We start from the raw sequence: 19,163 nt of genomic DNA, 5'->3' as shown, positions 1-19,163 counted from the left end.
TTTTAAGGATAAAAGAAACTGAGTTTTAAAGAGATTAAATAACTTGCCCAAATTCATGAAGCAAGGAGTGGGGCTTTATGACTCCAAAACCCTTGTTCAGTGTCTGTGCTGTACTACTTCAGTCTAGAACAAAAGATGTGGAAAAAGGGCGCACATTCCTGGGGCATGGAGATCTTGATTGAGCATATAAAACTGAAAAGAAGGGATTGTGTTTTGCTTAAGATAGGTAGCCAGCATTACTGAACTGATAGTGTATTGTTTGAATTTAAATGAAAGAATAGGATATTTTTATTAAACTAATCAACATAGTATATGAGATTTCAAAAGCTATATTTGAGGTATTTTAAATTAAATGACAGAACATATTTGATTGCAAAGTTCATGTGATCTATAATGTAATTATATTTTCCCTTTCTCAAATTTACCGTAATGTGGCCATAATTTTATTCCTAGGTAGTAGGCCTGTATCGGTTATGTGGTTCGGCAGCAGTCAAGAAAGAACTGCGAGAGGCTTTTGAGAGAGATAGCAAAGCTGTTGGTCTGTGTGAAAACCAGTACCCAGATATAAATGTAATAACAGGTAATAAATAGATTTTATTTTATGTACTCTTTCTGGAAAGACTACATCTGCAAGAAAGATAACTGAAATACGTTTGTAGCTGAAATTTAATTTGTTTTTATTCTGAAGTCTTTTCTTCCTTCACAAACATTACTGTGTTATTTTCTATGGGAAGGTATTAAGCTATGGTCCCTTGCCCACAAACAGCTGACATGATGAAGGGAAGTAAGACCTACTTTAAATTAGCTATAGTAGCTAGCAGAAAGAAAAAGGTACCTTCATAGAGGCATAAATAAAATGCTTTGGAAGTTGAGTTTGACTGGTACTTAGGTGATATAGAGGGTATTGACAATCTGGTTAGAGAATTTAAATTTATTTACTAGCCAGAGGGGATCCATTAAGATTTTTTGAGTGGGGGAGTGATATCATAGAGATTGTTTTCAGGAATATTAATCTGGCAACTCTGTGTGATGGATTGAAATTAGAAGAGACCAGAGGAAGGAAAACCAATTAGAAAGCCTTAGCCGTAGTCCAAGCAAAGCGGTAGTAAGAGCTAAAGGGACTTGTAGCAGTATAAATAGGAAGAAGTAGAATTGAAAGGAGGTGGAGAAAGAGGGATCTCAGACAGATGTGACTTTGAGACATGGTTGATTGGGTACCATTAGCAGAAAAAGAGAGCTTCAGGGAGAGCTACTGCTTTTGGTGGGGAAGGGTCAAGAGAGATTATGAATTGGGCTTTGGATATATAGAATTTGAAGTGCCAGTAGGAGATCTAAATGGGCAGATTAAGCAAAGTTGAAACTGCTCAGCTGCAGCTAAGAAGAGGATGCAGTAGAATTTGAGGGATCTCTTATTTACCCAAGTGGTGACTGTAATTCAATGTATGGCATTGGAAATATACTTCTATTACCCCTGAAAGATAAGAGTGGAAAGAGAGTCATTGGCATATATGTGTAGTAAAGTGTTGCAGTTGTCCATAAAGTTTGAAAAGAAAGAACTTTGGGTGTCTCCAAACTTTGGAGGCAGGCAAAGAAAGAAGAAACACCTAAAGAGATTGAGAGGAAGGGAGTCAGAAAGTTTGGGAAGTAAGAGACAACAGAGATTAAGCAAAGGTGTGATACAGTCATTCTATGGAGAGATTATATGAGAAAAGAAAAGGGCCTTTGAATTTGGCCATTAAGAAATGGCTCATAACCTTATTGGTAACCTTCAGGAGCTACTGGTTTATAATAATTCCATATTTGTTTTTGTTGTTTTAATTTTTTAATTATTGAAGTTTTCAAGCATATGCGAAAGTTAGAATACTATGAAAAATCCTCTCTATCACCTGGTTTCCATAATATCAACACATGAATAGACTTGTCTCATTCATCCCCCCATTTGCTTCTTCTCACCCTTGATTATTTTGAGAATATCTCAGACGTGTCCTTTCATTTATAGATGCTTCAGTGTGTATCTCCAGGTCTTCTGTGTATTTTGGTAGTTCTTTCTCCTCTCTACTGACAACTGCCATTTTTTCTTGCTGTAATGCGTTTATTTTTCTCTTATAACTTACTTTCTTATTTTTACTCACAATTAATTGTTTGGGTTAAAATTTGAGGAAGTTTCATCTTGTACATATTTAAGAGAATTTTGTTGGTGAAAATCCTTAAAGCTTACTTTTAGGATTGAGGCTTTCTGAATAATTGAGCTTCCCACCCTTTGAGTGCTGAATGACTGTATTTTCATCAAGTATTTAATATATAACTCTTGGATAATCAAAACTTTGATTCCAAGCATTTTAATAATAAGATAAAACAAACTGTCACTTTTTTTCTTACATATTTTGACAAATCAGAAATAATGGTTCCTTTTAATTTTTATATAGGAAGAGGCATATTTCTATAAAAAATTGAGATACCCGAAGAATGTTCTTTCCTTGTTAATGTGTAATTAACAAAATCAGCAAAAGACTCATTTTATGAATCCATGAAAGAGAAGTTTTATAAATACAAATTTCCAGCAAGTACACTCTATAAATATAGATTTTGTCTTGGTGAAGCTTTGTCTTATAAATAAAAATTATGTTAAACATGTATAATTTTAAAATATGAAATAAAGAAAGGGTTCCTAGTTTTGGAAATTGGCAGCATATGCAGAAGATATGAACAATAGGTCAATGAATATTGGATTTACAGCATTCTTTCCTAAAATTGAGAGTTTCTGTAATTTATAAATTGGATATTTCTTGGCTCAATTCTTTGTACTATTCCATTTGGATAAAGCTGTTTTTCAGAAGAATTTAGAGCTATTTTTTTCTTGATAAAAAGGCAATGAAATGATTTAAGATTTGTCTGCAAAATAATTGCATGACACAAGGTTTTCATGGCTAAAAATAAAGGGTATTGTTGATTTGAGGAGTTGGCCAGTGACAATGTTGCTTAATGTGTTTGTTCCTCATGAACTCACATTTCTGAGTAAACTTTGGAATATAATTAATAGTTCAGTAGGTCTAAAAAATGAGAAATTAATGAAGTGAGTGACAGATTTTGTTCACAGTTTAATGTGTTTTTAGTAGTTGGTTTGTCTGGAGCATGGAATGAAATACTCCAGACAAACCAGTTTTTTTTTAAATCAAGTACAAAATTTTAGGTATAAAGTCCATTCATAATTCTTTTTTGTTTGTTTGCTTTTTAAGAGAGAGTCTCACTCTGTAGCCCAAGCTGGAGTGCAGTGGCGCAACCTCCGCCTCTGGGGCTCAAGCAATTCTTGTGCCTCAGCCTCCCGAATAGCTGGGACTACAGGCACATGCCACTACGCCCAGCTAGTTTTTTGTATTTTAGTAGAAACAGGGTTTCACCGTGTTGCCCAGGGTGGTCTTGAACTCCTGAACTCAGGAGATCTTCCCATCTCAGCCTCCCAAAGTGCTGGGATTACAGGCGTGAGCCACTGCGCCTAGCCTATTCATAATTCTTTATAGGGCTTATTACCAAAGAACAGAAGGCTTTTTAAAAGTCATCTATTGTTTAGTGATTATTAAAAATAAGTCTTCTGAGAAAGATTACATGTGTCTAACTACTGTAAAATAGATTCCATGTCAGTGCTACATAATCAATATCTAGGTTCAGTACCTCAAAGTTCATTTGACCATGCCTTTTTATGATTTTAATCCTACCATAGTCATTTTTGTCCTATTTGCCATTCACAGAAAACTTTATCAGAATATAAGTAAATGATCTTGAAAACATTAATATTTATCTTTTTTGTACATACATTTTCCTACCATACATATTATATGTTCTCTGACCTCTGGAACATTAACTTACAAATTGTTTCTGTTTTCCTTTACCTAGATTGCATATAGATGTCAAAACTGTGCAAGCACCAAGGAATGCTAAATGTTGAGGAATGGTCATAGACTTAGCAACCCACATATACTGAGATTGTTTATGAGAGCCATTTGGTCTGGGTAACATGTATAGCGTATGACTAGAGTAGGTGGTAAAAGTGAGGTAAGGTGGGGGTAGGTTAGTGGATTTAAAAAAGTAATTTGTAGCTCTACCTTCAGGAAATGTCAGTGATTCAACATTCAAATCTACCTAATCAACTGTATCTTTACTACCTATATAAGTTTTGTATGTGAGAGAATGATTCTCATGTTTGTATGTGTGCATATTCAGTCTTCTGGTTCATAGGTCCTAAATGCTTTTGTATTTATTTAGGCTTATTTTGAAGCCCAGAATATGGTCTTTTGTGGTAAATGTTTCATTTGGGCTCTTGAAAAGAATGTATTCTGGTGGTTTTGGACGGATTGTGCTGTAACTATCAATAAAGTTAAGTTAATTAATAATGTCCCCGTCTTCTACATCTTTGTTTCCTTTCTACTCGCTGAGAGGAGTGTTGAAATCTTCAACTATAATTGTAGTTTTTCTCTGTTTTTTTCTTCAAACTGTTTTTGTTTCCACCCCACCTACCCACTGCCACTACTTTGCTTTTGAAAATTGCAATTAAGCATGTATTAGGCCATTTTACGTTATGTGACAGCTCACTGATAATGTATTTTTTTCAGCTTTTTCCATACTTTGTTTCATTTTAGATTGTTTCTATTGCTGTATCTTCAAGTTATATTAGTCTTGTCTTCTGATATTAATTTCATTTGTTGCATTTTTAGTTTCAGACATCCTAGTTTTCACTACTAGAAGTTCGATATGGGTTTGTTTTTTCAGTATTTTCCATGTCTCTACTTAATATGTTGTCTCTATTCTAGCTTCTTGAACATATGAAATACAGTTATAATAAGTGTTTTCATGTCCTTGTCTACTAATTCTATTGTGTATGTCTTTTCTGGGTTGGTTTCCATTGATTTTACTCCTCATTATAGGTTATATTTGCCTCCTCCTTTATATGCGTCATAATTTTTTACTGGACATCAAATGTAAATTTTACCTTCTTGGGTGCTGGATATTTCTGTTGTTTGGTATGCAAGTACGTTACTTGCAAAGAGTTTTTAGTCTTGCTTTTAAGCTTTATTAGGCAGAATGTGAACTGCTTTTAAATAAGGCTCTTCTTTGTCTATTTCTTTGATTCTCTACTGAACCAAAACTCTGCCATATACTGTGTACTTATATTAGCTTTCTATGGCTGCCATAACAAAGTACCACAAACTTGGTGGCTAAAACAACAGAAATGTATTTTCTCACAGTTCCAGAGGCTGGAAGTTCAGAATCAAAGCATTAGCAGGGCCCTGCTCCCCCTGATACCTGCAGGGGAATCCTTCCTTGCATCTTCCTAGTTCTGGTGGTTTGCTGGCAACCTTTGACAGCCCTTTCTTTGCCTGTAGATGCATAACTCCAATACTCCATCTTCACATGGCATTCTCCCTGTGTTTCTTCATATCATCTGCTCTGTGTGTCTTTCTCTGTGTCCCCCATTTTATAAGAACATGTCATATTGGAGTAGGGCCCACCCTAGTGACCTCATTTAACTTGATTACCTCTGTAAAGACTCTTTCCAAATAAGGTCCTATTCTGAGGTACTAGGAGTTCAGACTTCAACATGTTTTTTTCTGGTTGGGGGTGGGGGCCACAATTCAACATAGTGCTGTACCCATATCCCATGAATTATGAAGTCTTCCACTCTAGCTGCATGGAATGAGAGTGATTGCCTGCACTATGAAAACTCCAAGAATTGTTCTCTCTAATCTGTTTGGCTGGTTCTTTCTCCAGCCTTGGGGAGTTGCCCCACCTGCGTGTGCTGATTAGTACTCAGATGAACACTTGGGACTCCTTGCTGATTTCCTGAGTCATCTCTAGGCAGCCCTTTACTCTCAAGTGCTCTGTCCTGCAAGGTCTAGCAGCTTTAGCCTCCTTGAATTTCTAGCTCCCCTTCAACTGTCGAGCTTTACCTGGGTTTTCATTTCCTTACTGCGACCTGGAAAGTCTCTCCAGGCAATAAGCTGTGGTTGTGTGGGCACACTTCATTTGGTTCCCATCTCTCAGGGATCCTTGTCCTTTGCCTGATGTCCAATGTCTTGGACATAGTTTTGTCAGATATTTTGTTGGGCATTTTCAGTTGTTGCAAGCAGGAAGGTAAATCTAGTCCCTGTTGCTCCATCTTGCCTAGAAACACTGGTCTGCCTTTCTAGCCTGTATCTGGGTTACTGATTGCAATGAGAAAAAAAAACAATATTATTTGGTATCAGTATTAATCCATGTACTTCAAAGTCATTAGAAGGCTGTGAATGGTGCCTAATAATTGTATGTTTTCTTATGAGCTCTCTTATTCTCTGGAGTGTCTATTTAATATCTTCTCACTCCCCTCAAACCTCATTTCACCCATGTCACTCTTAGCAGACAACCTTGCCTCCTAACTTCACAGAGAAAACAGAAGCCATCAGATGGGAACTTGCTCTACTTCTTGTGACCCAGCCTACCAATGTGCCTTCTTTGGCATACAGTCTTTCCACTTCCTTTCTGTAATAATAGAGAAATGATCTTCCTTACATCTTGGACAAATTCTAATTCCTTCATGTGTTCTCAGAAGTTTCTTCTTTCTTCTTAGGGACTTTGCTCAATCGATCATATTTCCTGTCTCCTGAACCTTGAAAACCTTTTTACTGTCTCCTTTACATTACCACTGAAATGTTTAAGTGTCTCCTGTCTTTAAAGAAAAATCTCCACTTTGATCTTGTTTCTCCCCCACCCTTCCCTCTCCTCTGTGGTTATCAACTTTTCTCAAAGCCAGATTTCTTGAACAGGTTGTGTGCATTTCTTTGTCTATTTCTTTAATGCCCATTTACTTCCTAACCAACTGCAACTTGACTTCAGTGTCCTTTATTTTCTGAAACTGTGCTTGCCATGGTTGCTGACTTCCTTTTCTGGTGGATGTTTTTGGGTTCTTAAATTGTCTCTAGATCATTATTTTCTATGCCTGGTTACAAAACCCCATTGCCTAAACATAAGACAAATTTGTTAAAAATACTGGGACAGGAGCTCTGACCTTTGTGGATTATGATTTAGTAGGGCTGGCATGGGACTCCAGAATCTAATTTTTTTTTTAAGCCTCAGTGTGCAGCCAATTTTGAAAAAACACTGTTCTCTGCAATATTTAACACTATTCTTATCTAACTCAACTATTGTTTGGGTATCATTAGATATCATAGACTCTTTCTTGAAACATTTTTCCTCAGCTTGGCCTCACTCTTGCCACTCTCCTCTCGCCCCATCCCCACCTCCTCTCACCATACATATATCTTTTGCCATTCTTCCTTAGTCACGACTGGAAGATCCTCTTCCCTGATGACTCCTGGAAAGTGGATGTTCTTCAGGGTTATTTTCTAAGCCTTCTCTTAATCACTCTGTATGTCTCCCTGATAATCATTCCCAAGATCCAGTTATCTTTAAGTTGATCATTCTTAAATCTGTGTCTCCAGTCATCTCTTTCATCTCAGATTTTTATATCCAGCAGCCTTGAATGCCCCATAGTTACCTTAAGCTCCATATGTTCAAAATGAAACTCTTCTCTTTACCCCCTCAAACATGATTTTCCTCCTGTGTTCTCTATTTGAAGTAATGTCACTAGTATCCACCTAGATACTCAAGTTCCAAGCCTAGGAAAGAAACATTCTTATTCCTCTTTTTTCCTCAAAATTGCAAATGCATTTTTTACTTAGCAGTCCTGTTTTAAGAATTTATCCTACAGACATACCTGCATATATACGAAGTGATTATGTGCAAGGTTATTAATTGTAGCATGTTTTGGAAAAACAAAAGATAACAAACAATTCTAGTATCCATCTGTAAGATACTGAATAGATAAGACTATGGGACATCCTTACATTGGACTGTTATAATGTGGCTATAAAAATGATTAAGGAAGCTCTCTATGGCCTGAAAAGATCTCAAGGATATGATGTTAAATGAAAAAGCAAGAAACAAAATAGGATATCCAGGTTTCTTATTTCTGATTTCTTTGGGTTTTGGAATATTTGCATTATTGTACCAGTTTAGCATCCCTAATCCAAAAATCAAAAATCCAGAATGCTCTAATGAGCATTCCTTTGAGCATCATGTTGGCATTTTAAAAGTTTTGGATTTTAGAGCATTTTGGATTTTTAAACTAAGGATGCTCAATGAGGGAGACAAATCGTATTTATATTTGCATAAACATTAGAAGGATGCATAAGAAACTAATGAATCATGTTACTATTAAATATTTAAAATTTGGGGCCAGGCACAGTGGCTCATGCCAAGTAACCCTGGGAGAATAAGGTGGGAGGATCACTTGAGGCCAGCAATTCAAGTCTAACCTGGGAAGTATAGTGAGACCCTGATCTACAAAAGATAAGAAAATTAGCCAGGTGTGAGGGCAACCACCTGTAGTCCTAGCTGCTTAAGAGACTGAGGTGGGAGGATTGCTTGAGCCTACAAGTTTGAGGTTAGCAGTGTACTCCAGCCTGGGTGATGGAGCAAGACCCTGTCACAATTAAAAAAAAAAAAAAAGAGATGGGAAGCTTCGTATAGAATCATGTTTAAGTTCAAACTAAGCAAGGCTGAGAGCATGTTCTGAATCAATATTGTATATATTTAGGTTTTAGTGTTAGGAATATCTCCTGTTTTCCCTTGTGATCACATGCCAGCCTTTAGCTAGTATCTTACCTACCTTGCTTATATATAAAAACCACTATTCTTTCCAGTTTCCTCTACTATAAGTAATATCTCTTAGTTCAAAACTACGTGTGGAATGTTTGCAACTGACTTTCCTCATTCCCATTATAGTGACACGTCTGATGTTTTCTGTTCTTAGCTTTTGGTTTTATTTGTTTGGTTTTAGGAATGATTTTTTCTTCCATATGATAGTGTAGCATTAGCAATTATCCAGCCATCCAATATATCTGTTTAAGACACTTCTCCAGTGTTAAAGAGGAAATGTATTTATTTCCAAGGGTTTCAGACAATTGGTACTCTTTCATTATCAATTTAAAGTCTAGAAACTCAAAATTTGTGTAATTGGAATAATTTATAATTAACATAAATATGCCTTGCTTTCTTAATTTCTGTTTCACATGCATTTAGAGAAGCTTTTTATAGGGGGCAGAATCAATAAGGGTATATGTATCAAGAATAGCTTACTTTATGATTAACAAACCTAACATGTATGGTAACTGAAAATTATGTGTGTACATTTTTAGCATGCTTTCAAAACAAGTCAATTATCAAGGCAACTTAAAAGAATACAAAATGCTCAAAATGCTAGTATTTTATAATTCTTTTTATGTTGTTGCTTTTATTGTTTTCAGAATGTTGAAAGTTGGCTATAATACTTAAATTTAAAAAAATTGACCATAGTTCTTTATTTCACTTTGCAGTCCAATCACCAACTGTCTGCGGTTTGTTTTTTAAAGGTGTTCTTAAGGATTATTTAAGAGAACTCCCTTCTCCTCTGATAACAAAGCAGCTTTATGAGGCTGTATTAGATGCAATGGCAAAAAGTCCTTTGAAAATGTCATCAAATGGTTGTGAGAATGACCCAAGTGACTCTAAGTACACTGTTGACCTGCTGGATTGTCTGCCAGAGATTGAGAAGGTAAGCATTACCAGTATACATTTTTCCTGAAAGCCAGTTACTGAACCGTATACCTAGCTCCAGAGCTACAAATAATTTTAGATATTTGACATTTGTGGCACTCATGGATTTAAAAGCTCTGCCGTTACTGCCTTTAAACAGCCTAAGTCTGTAAAAGCTTCTTACACAGAATAAATCTAGAAACAGTTTTATCTTTTCTGTATGTGATTTTAGCCCAAGCATGAATACTCACTGAAGTTTTTTTAATTGTATTGTTAAAATATTATTACAATAATATTTATTCATTATAGAAATATTGAAAAGATACAGAAAAGAAGAATGTAAAATTGCATCATCAATATCCAGAGGCAGCTATAATTAACATTTTGGTGTGTCTCCTTTTAGTATTTTTTAGATACGACAGCTGTTTTGGTGTACATGGCTTAACTTTAAGATAAACACTTTAAGATAAACAACAGCCCCACCCCTCGTTTTTTCCTCCTTATCCTTTCCATTCACCCCCTCTCCAAAATCTTCAGACCAGCATCCTCAGCTATGCCTGTAGGAGAGAGAGAGAAGGATAGGTAGGTCTTCAGAACCAGCCTTAGCCTAACTTTATCTGTTGTTCCTTAGAATAGAAGGGAAAATAGGAGAAATATATGACTGGGCTTGTCTAGATGAGGCCAAATTTGCCTACATTTTTTTATCATGTTGGGGCAGAAAGAGCAAGAATTAGTGGGTAGAAACTGTAAGTCCAGTAACTTTATTTGCGAGTTTACTGTGGTCCCCTGAATGTCCTGTGCTCTGTCCAGTTGGATTAACAGTTACTCCTCCTTTGGATTAGGGGAAGGGAACAGCTAAAGAGTCCAGAAGCAGAAGGGTGGGGTGAAGTTTGAGGGGGTGGGTGGAAAAAGTACAGATACTGGTTTCTCAACACTAGGTAAAAAAATTTTTTTTTTTTTTTTTTTTAAGATGGAGTCTCACTCTGTTGCCCGGGCTGGAGTGCAGTGGTGCAATCTCAGCTCACTGCAACCTCCACCTTTACAGGTTCAAGCGATTCTCCTACCTCAGCCTCCTGAGTAGCTGAGGTGGGCTACTACAGGTGGGCACCACCATGCCTGACTTATTTTTGTATTTTAGTGGAGACGGGGTTTCACCATGTTGGCCAGGCTGGTCTTCCCGATCTCAGGTGATCTGCCCACCTTGGCCTCTCAAAGTACTGTGATTACAGGTGTGAGCCACCATGCCTAGCACTAGGTAAAATTATAAGTGCCACTTGTAAGTGAAGAAATGAGTGTTAGGGAATTTAAATCACTTGCCGAAAGTTACATAGCTTCTGTGAATATTATAGTCTATCACACTATAAGTCTTTCTGACTCTAAGGCCCATGCTATTACCATCCTTTCTAAAAAGACTGAGTAAGCCTGGACTGTATGGCGAAACTCTGTCTCTACAAAAATTAGCCGGGCATGGTGGCACGTGCCTAGGGTCCCAGCTACTTGGGAGGCTGAGGTAGAAGGATGGCTTGAGCCCAGGGAGGGCTACAGTGAGCCGAGATCATGCCACTGCATTCCAGCCTGGGCGATAGAGCCAGACTTTATCTCAATCAGTCAGTCAGTCAATAACTGTGTGATATACCATTGAGTGGATTTGACAACATAATTTATCAATATTCTCTTTTGTATATTTAGATTTTGAGTGATTTATAAATATTTGTACACAGATTTATTTTTAGTTTAGAATTATTTAGAATAGAATCTCAGAAGTGGAATTGCTTATTTAAATAATATGAACATTTTAAGGCCCTTATATGTTTGCATACTAATTTTCTTTCTTCTTTTTTTTTTCTGTTTTTTTTTTGTTTGTTTTTGAGACAGGGTCTCACTTTGTCTCTCAGGCTGGAGTGTGGTGGTGCAAACACAGCTCACTGCAGCCTCAACCTCCCCAGCTCATGCCATCCTCCTGCCTCAGCCCCCCAAGTAGCTGGGACTACAGACGTGTGCCATCACCCTTAACTAATTTTTTTTGTATGTTTTGTAGAGACTGGGTTTCACCGTGTTGCCCAGGCTAGTCTCGAACTCCTGAGCTCAAGCAGTCCACCCGCCTCGACCTCCCAAAGGGCTGGGATTATAGGCATGAGCCACCACGCCCAGCCAGATTAATTTTCAAAAGGAACATGACAATTACATTTTTTGGCTCATCTTATTTAGTAGACAAAAAAATTTGCATTCCTTTGCTTGCTATTGAGATTGAACATATATTTAACCAGGTGTAGTGTGTTGTTTGTGTCTGTGTGTGTGTATGATCACAATTATTGCTAGAAATACCCTTAAGAGGCCAATGTATATGGAGTTGTGTTAGGAAATAATTATGAATTTAAAAAAGAAATATGATTCATATATTTGACTTGTTTTGATTTAAAATGCCATATTCTTCTCTAGTTTTCATTCTCTCTTCATTCCTTCCCTTCATAGCCAAACATTGAAGGGCTGTTTATTCCGGCTGTTATCACTTCTTCATCACTCATTTACTACTCAGCACATTGTAATCTGGCTTCCTACCTCATCTTGCTGGACTTGTTCTTGCCACAGCTACTAAATGGCCTTCTGACCAGCAAATCCACTTGTCGCTTTTGGCTCCAGAAATAATGTTATTTTGATTTTTCTTTAAATAAGATTTTTACCAGCTTAGACAACATAGCAAGACCCTGTCTCAAAAAAAAAAAAAAAAAAAAGTTTTTTTTTTTTTGAGATGGAGTCTCGCTCTGTCACCCAGGCTGAAGTGCAGTGGCACAATCTTGGCTCACTGAAACCTCTGCCTCCCAGAACAAGGGATCCTCCTGCCTCAGCTTCCTGAGTAGCTGGGATTACAGGCGTGTGCCACCACACCAGCTATTTTTTTGTATTTTCAGTAGAGTCGGGATTTCCCATGTTGACCAGGCTGGTCTCAAACTTCTGACCTCAGATGATTCACCTGCCTCGGCCTCCCAAAGTGCTGGGATTACAGGCGTGAGCCACATGCCTGGCCTACAAAAAATTTTTAAAAAATTAGTGGGTATGGTGTCTCATGCCTGTAGCCTGAGCTACTTGGGAGGCTGGGGTGGAAAGATTGCTTGAGCCAGGAAGGTCGGTGCTGCAGTGAGCTGTGATCATGCCACTGTACTCCAGCCTGGGCAACAGAGTGAGACCCTGTCTCAAAAAAAAAAAAAAAAAATTAAAGTTTTTAATTGGCATCAATGTCTTCAATACAATTTTGAAGGAAAAATTACTCATTTTGTTAAATGATTGATCCTATGCCACTACATCAAAAAACATCATTTCTTTCCATAATTGTTGAAACCTAAATAACCATTCCACTTTTTGAGCCAACTCCCTTTACCAGTTTCTTTAAGGATTAAAAAATATTTTTTTCGGTAATTTTTTTTCTTTCATTTCTAACTGTAGTATTCTTTTTGAGGTTTATTTACCATATATATTTATTTATTTATATTTATATTAGTTAGGAAGTATATTGGCCTTTTAAACATGTCTTTCATAATCCAAATAATTATAGAACCTGGCCATGTTCTGGAATGGTTAGCTTCCTAGATTTAAGCATGATAGTGATTACAACTTACAACTACAGGACTTATCTGTACTTAAAAATGAACATTCTTACCCTAATCCCCTTTTCATCACAGCCTTTGCTGTTGCCATGTTAGAAGAGAAAGAGTTAATGGATGCATTTTCCCAGGGATTCCAGCTGAAATTTGGAATGCATTCATAAGTATTTTATAAAGAATGTATATTTTAACCATTTAATGGATTAAACTGTGTTGTTGGAACATAATATTTTTTTTTGATAGAGTCTCGTTCAGCCACCCAGGCTGGATGCAGGGGTGTAGTCTCGGCTCACTGCAACCACCATCTCCTGGGTTCCAGCGATTCTCCCATCTCAGCCTCCCGAGTAGCTGGGATCATAGGCACCCGCCATCATGCCCGGCTAATTTTTGTATTTTAGTAGAGATGGGGTTTCACTATGTTGGCCAGGCTGGTCTTGAACTCCTGACCTCAGGTGATCCTCCTGCCTCAGCCTCCCAAAGTGCTAGGATTATAGGCATGAGCCACTGTGCCCGGCTGGAACATAATTTAGGCCCCATATAATGTTTCTATTAGAAACTATGTTTTAGGTTCCAAACATCCAATTTATAAGCAAATCTTTAAAAAAATCCTTTTAAAAGTGACAAGATGCTTATCTGTATTTCCTGCTATAAATTGTGTCCTTGAATTTGCCCCTTTATGACTATATTAATTGAAATTTAATTTAATTTAGGCAACCCTAAAGATGTTGTTGGATCATTTGAAATTGGTGGCTTCCTATCATGAAGTGAATAAGATGACGTGCCAGAATTTGGCTGTGTGCTTTGGACCAGTATTATTAAGTCAGAGGCAAGAGCCTTCCACCCATAACAACAGAGTCTTTACTGATTCAGAAGAACTCGCAAGTGCTTTGGATTTTAAAAAACACATTGAAGTTCTTCATTACTTACTCCAACTCTGGCCAGGTAAATGATTCTATGGAAATATTTTTCACTTTCAATGACAGGGTATTTGAATTAACTAAACATTAAATATGCTCATATATGATTGAAGAAACTCTTCTAGATTTTGCTTTTTCAAAATGTTGTGAATTGATACCTGCCCTTTAGATTTTTTTCATTTAAATGTTTTCTGCCTTTGCTGATGACATTGTAGGCATGTAGATTAATGTGCACATTTTAGACTTGGTCAGATCTAGATTTAAATCCTGGTTGTGCCACTTATTAGCAATCTGACCTTGGGTTGGTTTCTTAACGTCTTAGAGCCTTGTATCACCTTTCGTTATATTGATTTAATAATATGTTTATAGATTTTTATTAGGATTTTTAAAAATTGTGTATGTAATGTGCTCAGTGTGGCTCTTGACATGTAAAAGAGACTCAATAAACACTAATTTATTTACTCTTCTCATTTTTAGTTCAACTGGTATAAAGCAGAATTCATTTTTCTCCTTAAGTTAATTCGTCTTTACGTCTTTAACTGCATTCATGGTCATTAGTCAAATTATCTCAGCTTGCATTGGGAATTATCCTTGACCTTTCCATCTTTCTTATCCAATCCTTATTTCAATCAATAACTAAAGACTGACAGTTATTTTCCTAATTATCTCTGATATAATTTCAGAGTTAAAAGAAATATGTGTTTAATTTGACATTCTATAAAGGACCCTGCATTTAAATTTCAAAATTTTCTTAGCTTTTAGTAACCCCTGCTAGTCTCGACCCACACTGCATGGGACCAAGTGTGAAGTACTTTGGTGTTTAGTGTAGAGCACACTAGTAACCATGCTTGGCCCTGGGGTCAGGTTTGGGTTCAGATCTGGATGGTGGCACTTGCCAGCAGGATGGGCTACAACAAAAACTTTAACCTCTTCAACTCCCAGTTTGCTTCTCTCTAAATAATGCCTGCCTCAGTGTTGTTGTAAAGATTGAGATAAAGCATCTAAGGCAATGAGCAAAATGTTTAGCACAAAGTGAGCACTCAGTCAATGTCTTCGGTTACTCTTTTGTTTTATATATATATGTGTATATATATATATATATAGAGAGAGAGAGAGAGACAGAAAGATTAAAGTACAAGAGAATGCTTGATTTCATCGTTTAAAGTGAATTAAAAATTAAGTTAATAAAAATTTCCAGCACTTTGGGAGGCCGAGGCAGGTGGATCACAAGGTCAGGAGTTTGAGACCAGCCTGGCCAACATAGTGAAACCCCACCTCCACTAAAAATACAAAAAAATTAGCTGGGCATGGTGGCGGGCATCTGTAGTCCCAGCTACTTGGGAGGCTGAGGCAAGAGAATCACTTGAACCAGGGAGGCGGAGGTTGCAGTGAGCCGAGATTGCGACAGTGCACTCTAGCCTGGGGGACAGAGTGAGACTCCGTCTCAAAAAAAAAAAAAATTCAACTTTAAAATTTGGAAAGTTAAAGCTTTTATTTTCTTTTAAATGCTGGCTTACAAATTATTCTAATTCATGTTTTAACTGAATTAGAATGTTATTTTAACTATTTTAAAACCCTGAATCAAGATTCTCTGGGTAATTGAGCTAATTTCAGCATTTGATGCCCAACATAAGGGATCTTTCAGAGTGTCAACTGTGTCTCCTTTTTCTAGAACAGCTTTAATTCTAATAAACACCAAGAATTTGGGAGAAAGCCATCTTGTCATTACCACAAATGAAAACTTGCTTCCCTGGAGATACCATTAAGTTTACTGTCAGTGCCTGAGTTCGTTATGATTAATTATTAATTATTCTGTGCCAGAGGTTAAGGTCATTTTATTATTTTGTAATAGTAGCCACCTTAGTTTTGGGTTTGAGAGAAGAAACTTATTGTATATCTTGTGTTATAGAAAACGCGGGTTCAGATTTCAAATTCACTGTATTCTAAAGACAGCCGTAAACAGCTGTTCCTAGTGTACAGCACCTTATTCCAAAGATTTGTGTTGTTGGTTTTAAAAATAACTGCTCCTTTTTCTATAACCTGTTATTTTTCTTTAGTTGTAGTACCTCAGACAAAGAACAGGGCAGAAAGCTGAGAAGAAACAACAGTTTTACTCTGTCAATCACCTGCTGTTGAATTCAAGAAAAGGCAGAAATCAAGTAGACGAGGTGCATTTACTTAGCCTGAGAAAGTTGATGGTGACATAGAGAATGTGGCAAAGACTAGTAGGCCATAGCATATTAACTCAGTGAATGCCTATCCTATCTCCATGCATTCAATAGAAGGTTTTAGCTTTCCTTGCTATGCATATCTTATTTTTCCATTTGGAAATTCTCCAACTCCAGAGTTAAAAAGAGTCGCCCCCTTATTTTTTATTTTCTAAACTTTTTGTTTTGTTTCATGTTATTTTTTGTTTTTTAATTTTGGGCAAGAAGATAATTTGCTTTGAGATTTATGTTTGAAAAATCCTATCTTCAAAGTAATTGGTTAGAACTTCAGCATATCAGCATTAGAAGGTAAAAGTCGTCCTGCCAATAGTTTTTTAGATTGTCTTCTACTAAGCTCTGGGGTTCTTTGGAAGCAGCTTAGAAGCAACATCAGCAAGGAGTGGGGGAACAAAATGGAAACACACTTCCCCGTTGACCAGAACAGCCTTCTTTTTTATCTGTTTTATGTATTGAGTTTTCACAAAAATGTTTCTTTTAGATATTCATTTTCTGTTTTAAGAATACTGAAAATAATACTCCTGGCCCCCCTATCACTTTAAAGATGGAGAAATCAGTTTAGAGAGAGTATAATTCCTAGATCCTTGCTATACCACATTTTCTTTTTTTTTTTTGAGATGGAGTCTCACTGTTTCACCCAGGTTGGAGTGCACTGGCGCAATCTTGACTCACTGCAACCTTTGCCTCTCAGGTTCAAGCAGTTCTCCTACCTCAGCCTCTTGAGTGGCTGGGATTACAGGCGTGTACCACTGTGCCCGGCTAATTTTTGTGTTTTTAGTAGAGATGGGGTTTCACCATATTGGCCAGGCCAATCTCGAACTCCTGACTTCAAGTGATCTGCCTGCCTTGGCCTCCCAAAGTGCTGGGATTACAGGCATGAGCTACCACCTAGCTGCTATACCACATTTTCTATGATAAATATATTTGGGGCAAGTTTTTTGGAAAAGGTATCAGTTTTTCTCTTATTTCTTTTTATTTCGTCTTTCTTACAAGATTTTAAGTTTGGTGACATCGGGGATTATTTTTAACTTTATATTCCCAGGTCCTAGCAGAGTATTTGGCACTAACTAGACAGTATATTTTTGTTAAATAAGGTAATTATAGATAAAAGGATCATAAAGTACTAATTAGAAACAAATCTATTGGTAGAAAACAAGATAAGGAAAAATTAAGTTTCTTAGTACTTATTATATTTTGAATTATTTTTCAGCAACCTTATAGACTGCATTTTTAATTTTATTCTACTGATAGTGGGTAGTCAACAGTGATGGGAAAACCAGAACTTTTGAGGTTAAAATTAGCCATTTTCACTGTATATTTAGTTGTAAACCACTCTGACATCAGTAGTCTTAAAAAGTCAGTGATGTTGGTTTTCCAGATATTGAAATTTTTAGTCTAAAAGATATAAAATATCAGATACAGAAACAATGTTTCAATAGGGTCTTAGGTGAGTAACTAAGCAACTGGCAACAAAATGAATCTGGATTTTGCAGGCAAATGTCTGAAAATGCAGGCACAATAGGACAAGTTTAAGACATAAAGCAAAAATACATGTTTAGATCAGAACAGATAACCTCAGGGCTAGCAGAATATTGTAATTGGTTGGTGAAAACAACAGGCATGAGAGTTAAGCACTAAAAAGAACAGGAATAGCACAAAGAATGAGGGGGGAAAAGCAAGGAGATAGTGGTGATAAGCAGCTAGAGGAGGAAAAAGAATATGAATAATTACACAGTGGAAAATTCAGTTATCCATTCTGCACTTACATCAGTTGATGGTATGGATCATTCTATATTAATACCAACATTAAAGATCAATTTAAAGTAAATAAGCTTTATTTTCTAGAAAATTTTAGATCAAGAAATTTTGGCTATCTATAGTGATACATAATAACCATCTTAAAAATGCAATAGAAATGTTAAAAACATACCTGTGTACAGTTATCAAATATTTCAATAAAATCTAAATTTTAAAAAGTGTGAGATCTATGAAAAATGTTATGAATATCACTTTAAGTCTGGAAAACTAGAACCATATATATGTTTTTATAGTTTTTCAGTTGTCTCATTTTATACAACAGCAAACAAGCATTCATTATATATTGGAGAATATAGTTGGTGTGTTATCACTGATTTACGTTGCTTTATCTTAGTGAAGGGAAATAGGAAGGGGCACTTATTCATGGAGAATAAACAAGCAGAAAGAGGAAGATATTATGGGTAATCTTTAATAGCTATGTGTCAGCATTTTAAATCGTCTATTTTATATACAGAATAGCCTTAGATAAATATTTTGTTCAACACACAAGAGTAAACCTTGGTTTATAATGAAGTAATTTGTGTCTCTATGGTAATCGTCTATATGGCTAGTACAATGCATACTCTCAGAAGAAATTGGTCTTAATATGGAAAATGTTATTTGGGGTTGTAAAATACCTAACCAGAATGAGAAAATAAAATATCTGTACTATTTCCAGGCAATAAATGAAGATAGTAGATAATGCTGTATAATCAAACTCAGGTAACAAGTGGTCAAATCTAGTATCTGTACATTTTATCAAAGTGAAATTTGATCTGCTTAGTAAACTATGACTCTGATGCTAATAGAATTGCAGAAAAGCCCACAAGGGTCAGAACTTACTAGGCTGATCACTTTAGATGCCTTTGCCTCATTTAGATGTTTGCAAACAAAGGAACTTCTTGTTATATTTTGTTTGTACACCAATATGCCTTGCCTGCTTTTTGCTGTAGCTTTTAATTTAGGAGAAGCTACCAGCTTAGCTATTGTTTGAATTATAGCTAGATAATAATAAAGTTGCA

At 36.4% G+C, this 19,163-nt stretch overlaps 1 protein-coding gene across 5 annotated transcripts in view; it reads left to right on the top strand.

Annotated features, from left to right (window-relative positions):
- SYDE2 (synapse defective Rho GTPase homolog 2) overlaps positions 1-19,163 on the top strand; it is a 44,851-nt gene that overhangs the window by 20,639 nt on the left and 5,049 nt on the right. For 3 of the 5 annotated variants that reach the window (XM_063624244.1, XM_063624246.1, XM_063624242.1), the window contains exons 4-6: positions 454-580; positions 9,405-9,622; positions 13,913-14,144. In XM_063624244.1, the coding sequence (XP_063480314.1) occupies positions 454-580; positions 9,405-9,622; positions 13,913-14,144 (577 nt within the window). The remainder of the gene's footprint in view (positions 1-453; positions 581-9,404; positions 9,623-13,912; positions 14,145-19,163) is intronic. The other 2 variants (XM_063624245.1, XM_063624243.1) reach the window with 1 other exon arrangement.

The sequence above is a fragment of the Symphalangus syndactylus genome, chromosome 12, assembly GCF_028878055.3.
Source record: "Symphalangus syndactylus isolate Jambi chromosome 12, NHGRI_mSymSyn1-v2.1_pri, whole genome shotgun sequence".
Taxonomy (NCBI): domain Eukaryota; kingdom Metazoa; phylum Chordata; class Mammalia; order Primates; family Hylobatidae; genus Symphalangus; species Symphalangus syndactylus.
This window is presented reverse-complemented; position numbering and strand designations above follow the sequence as displayed.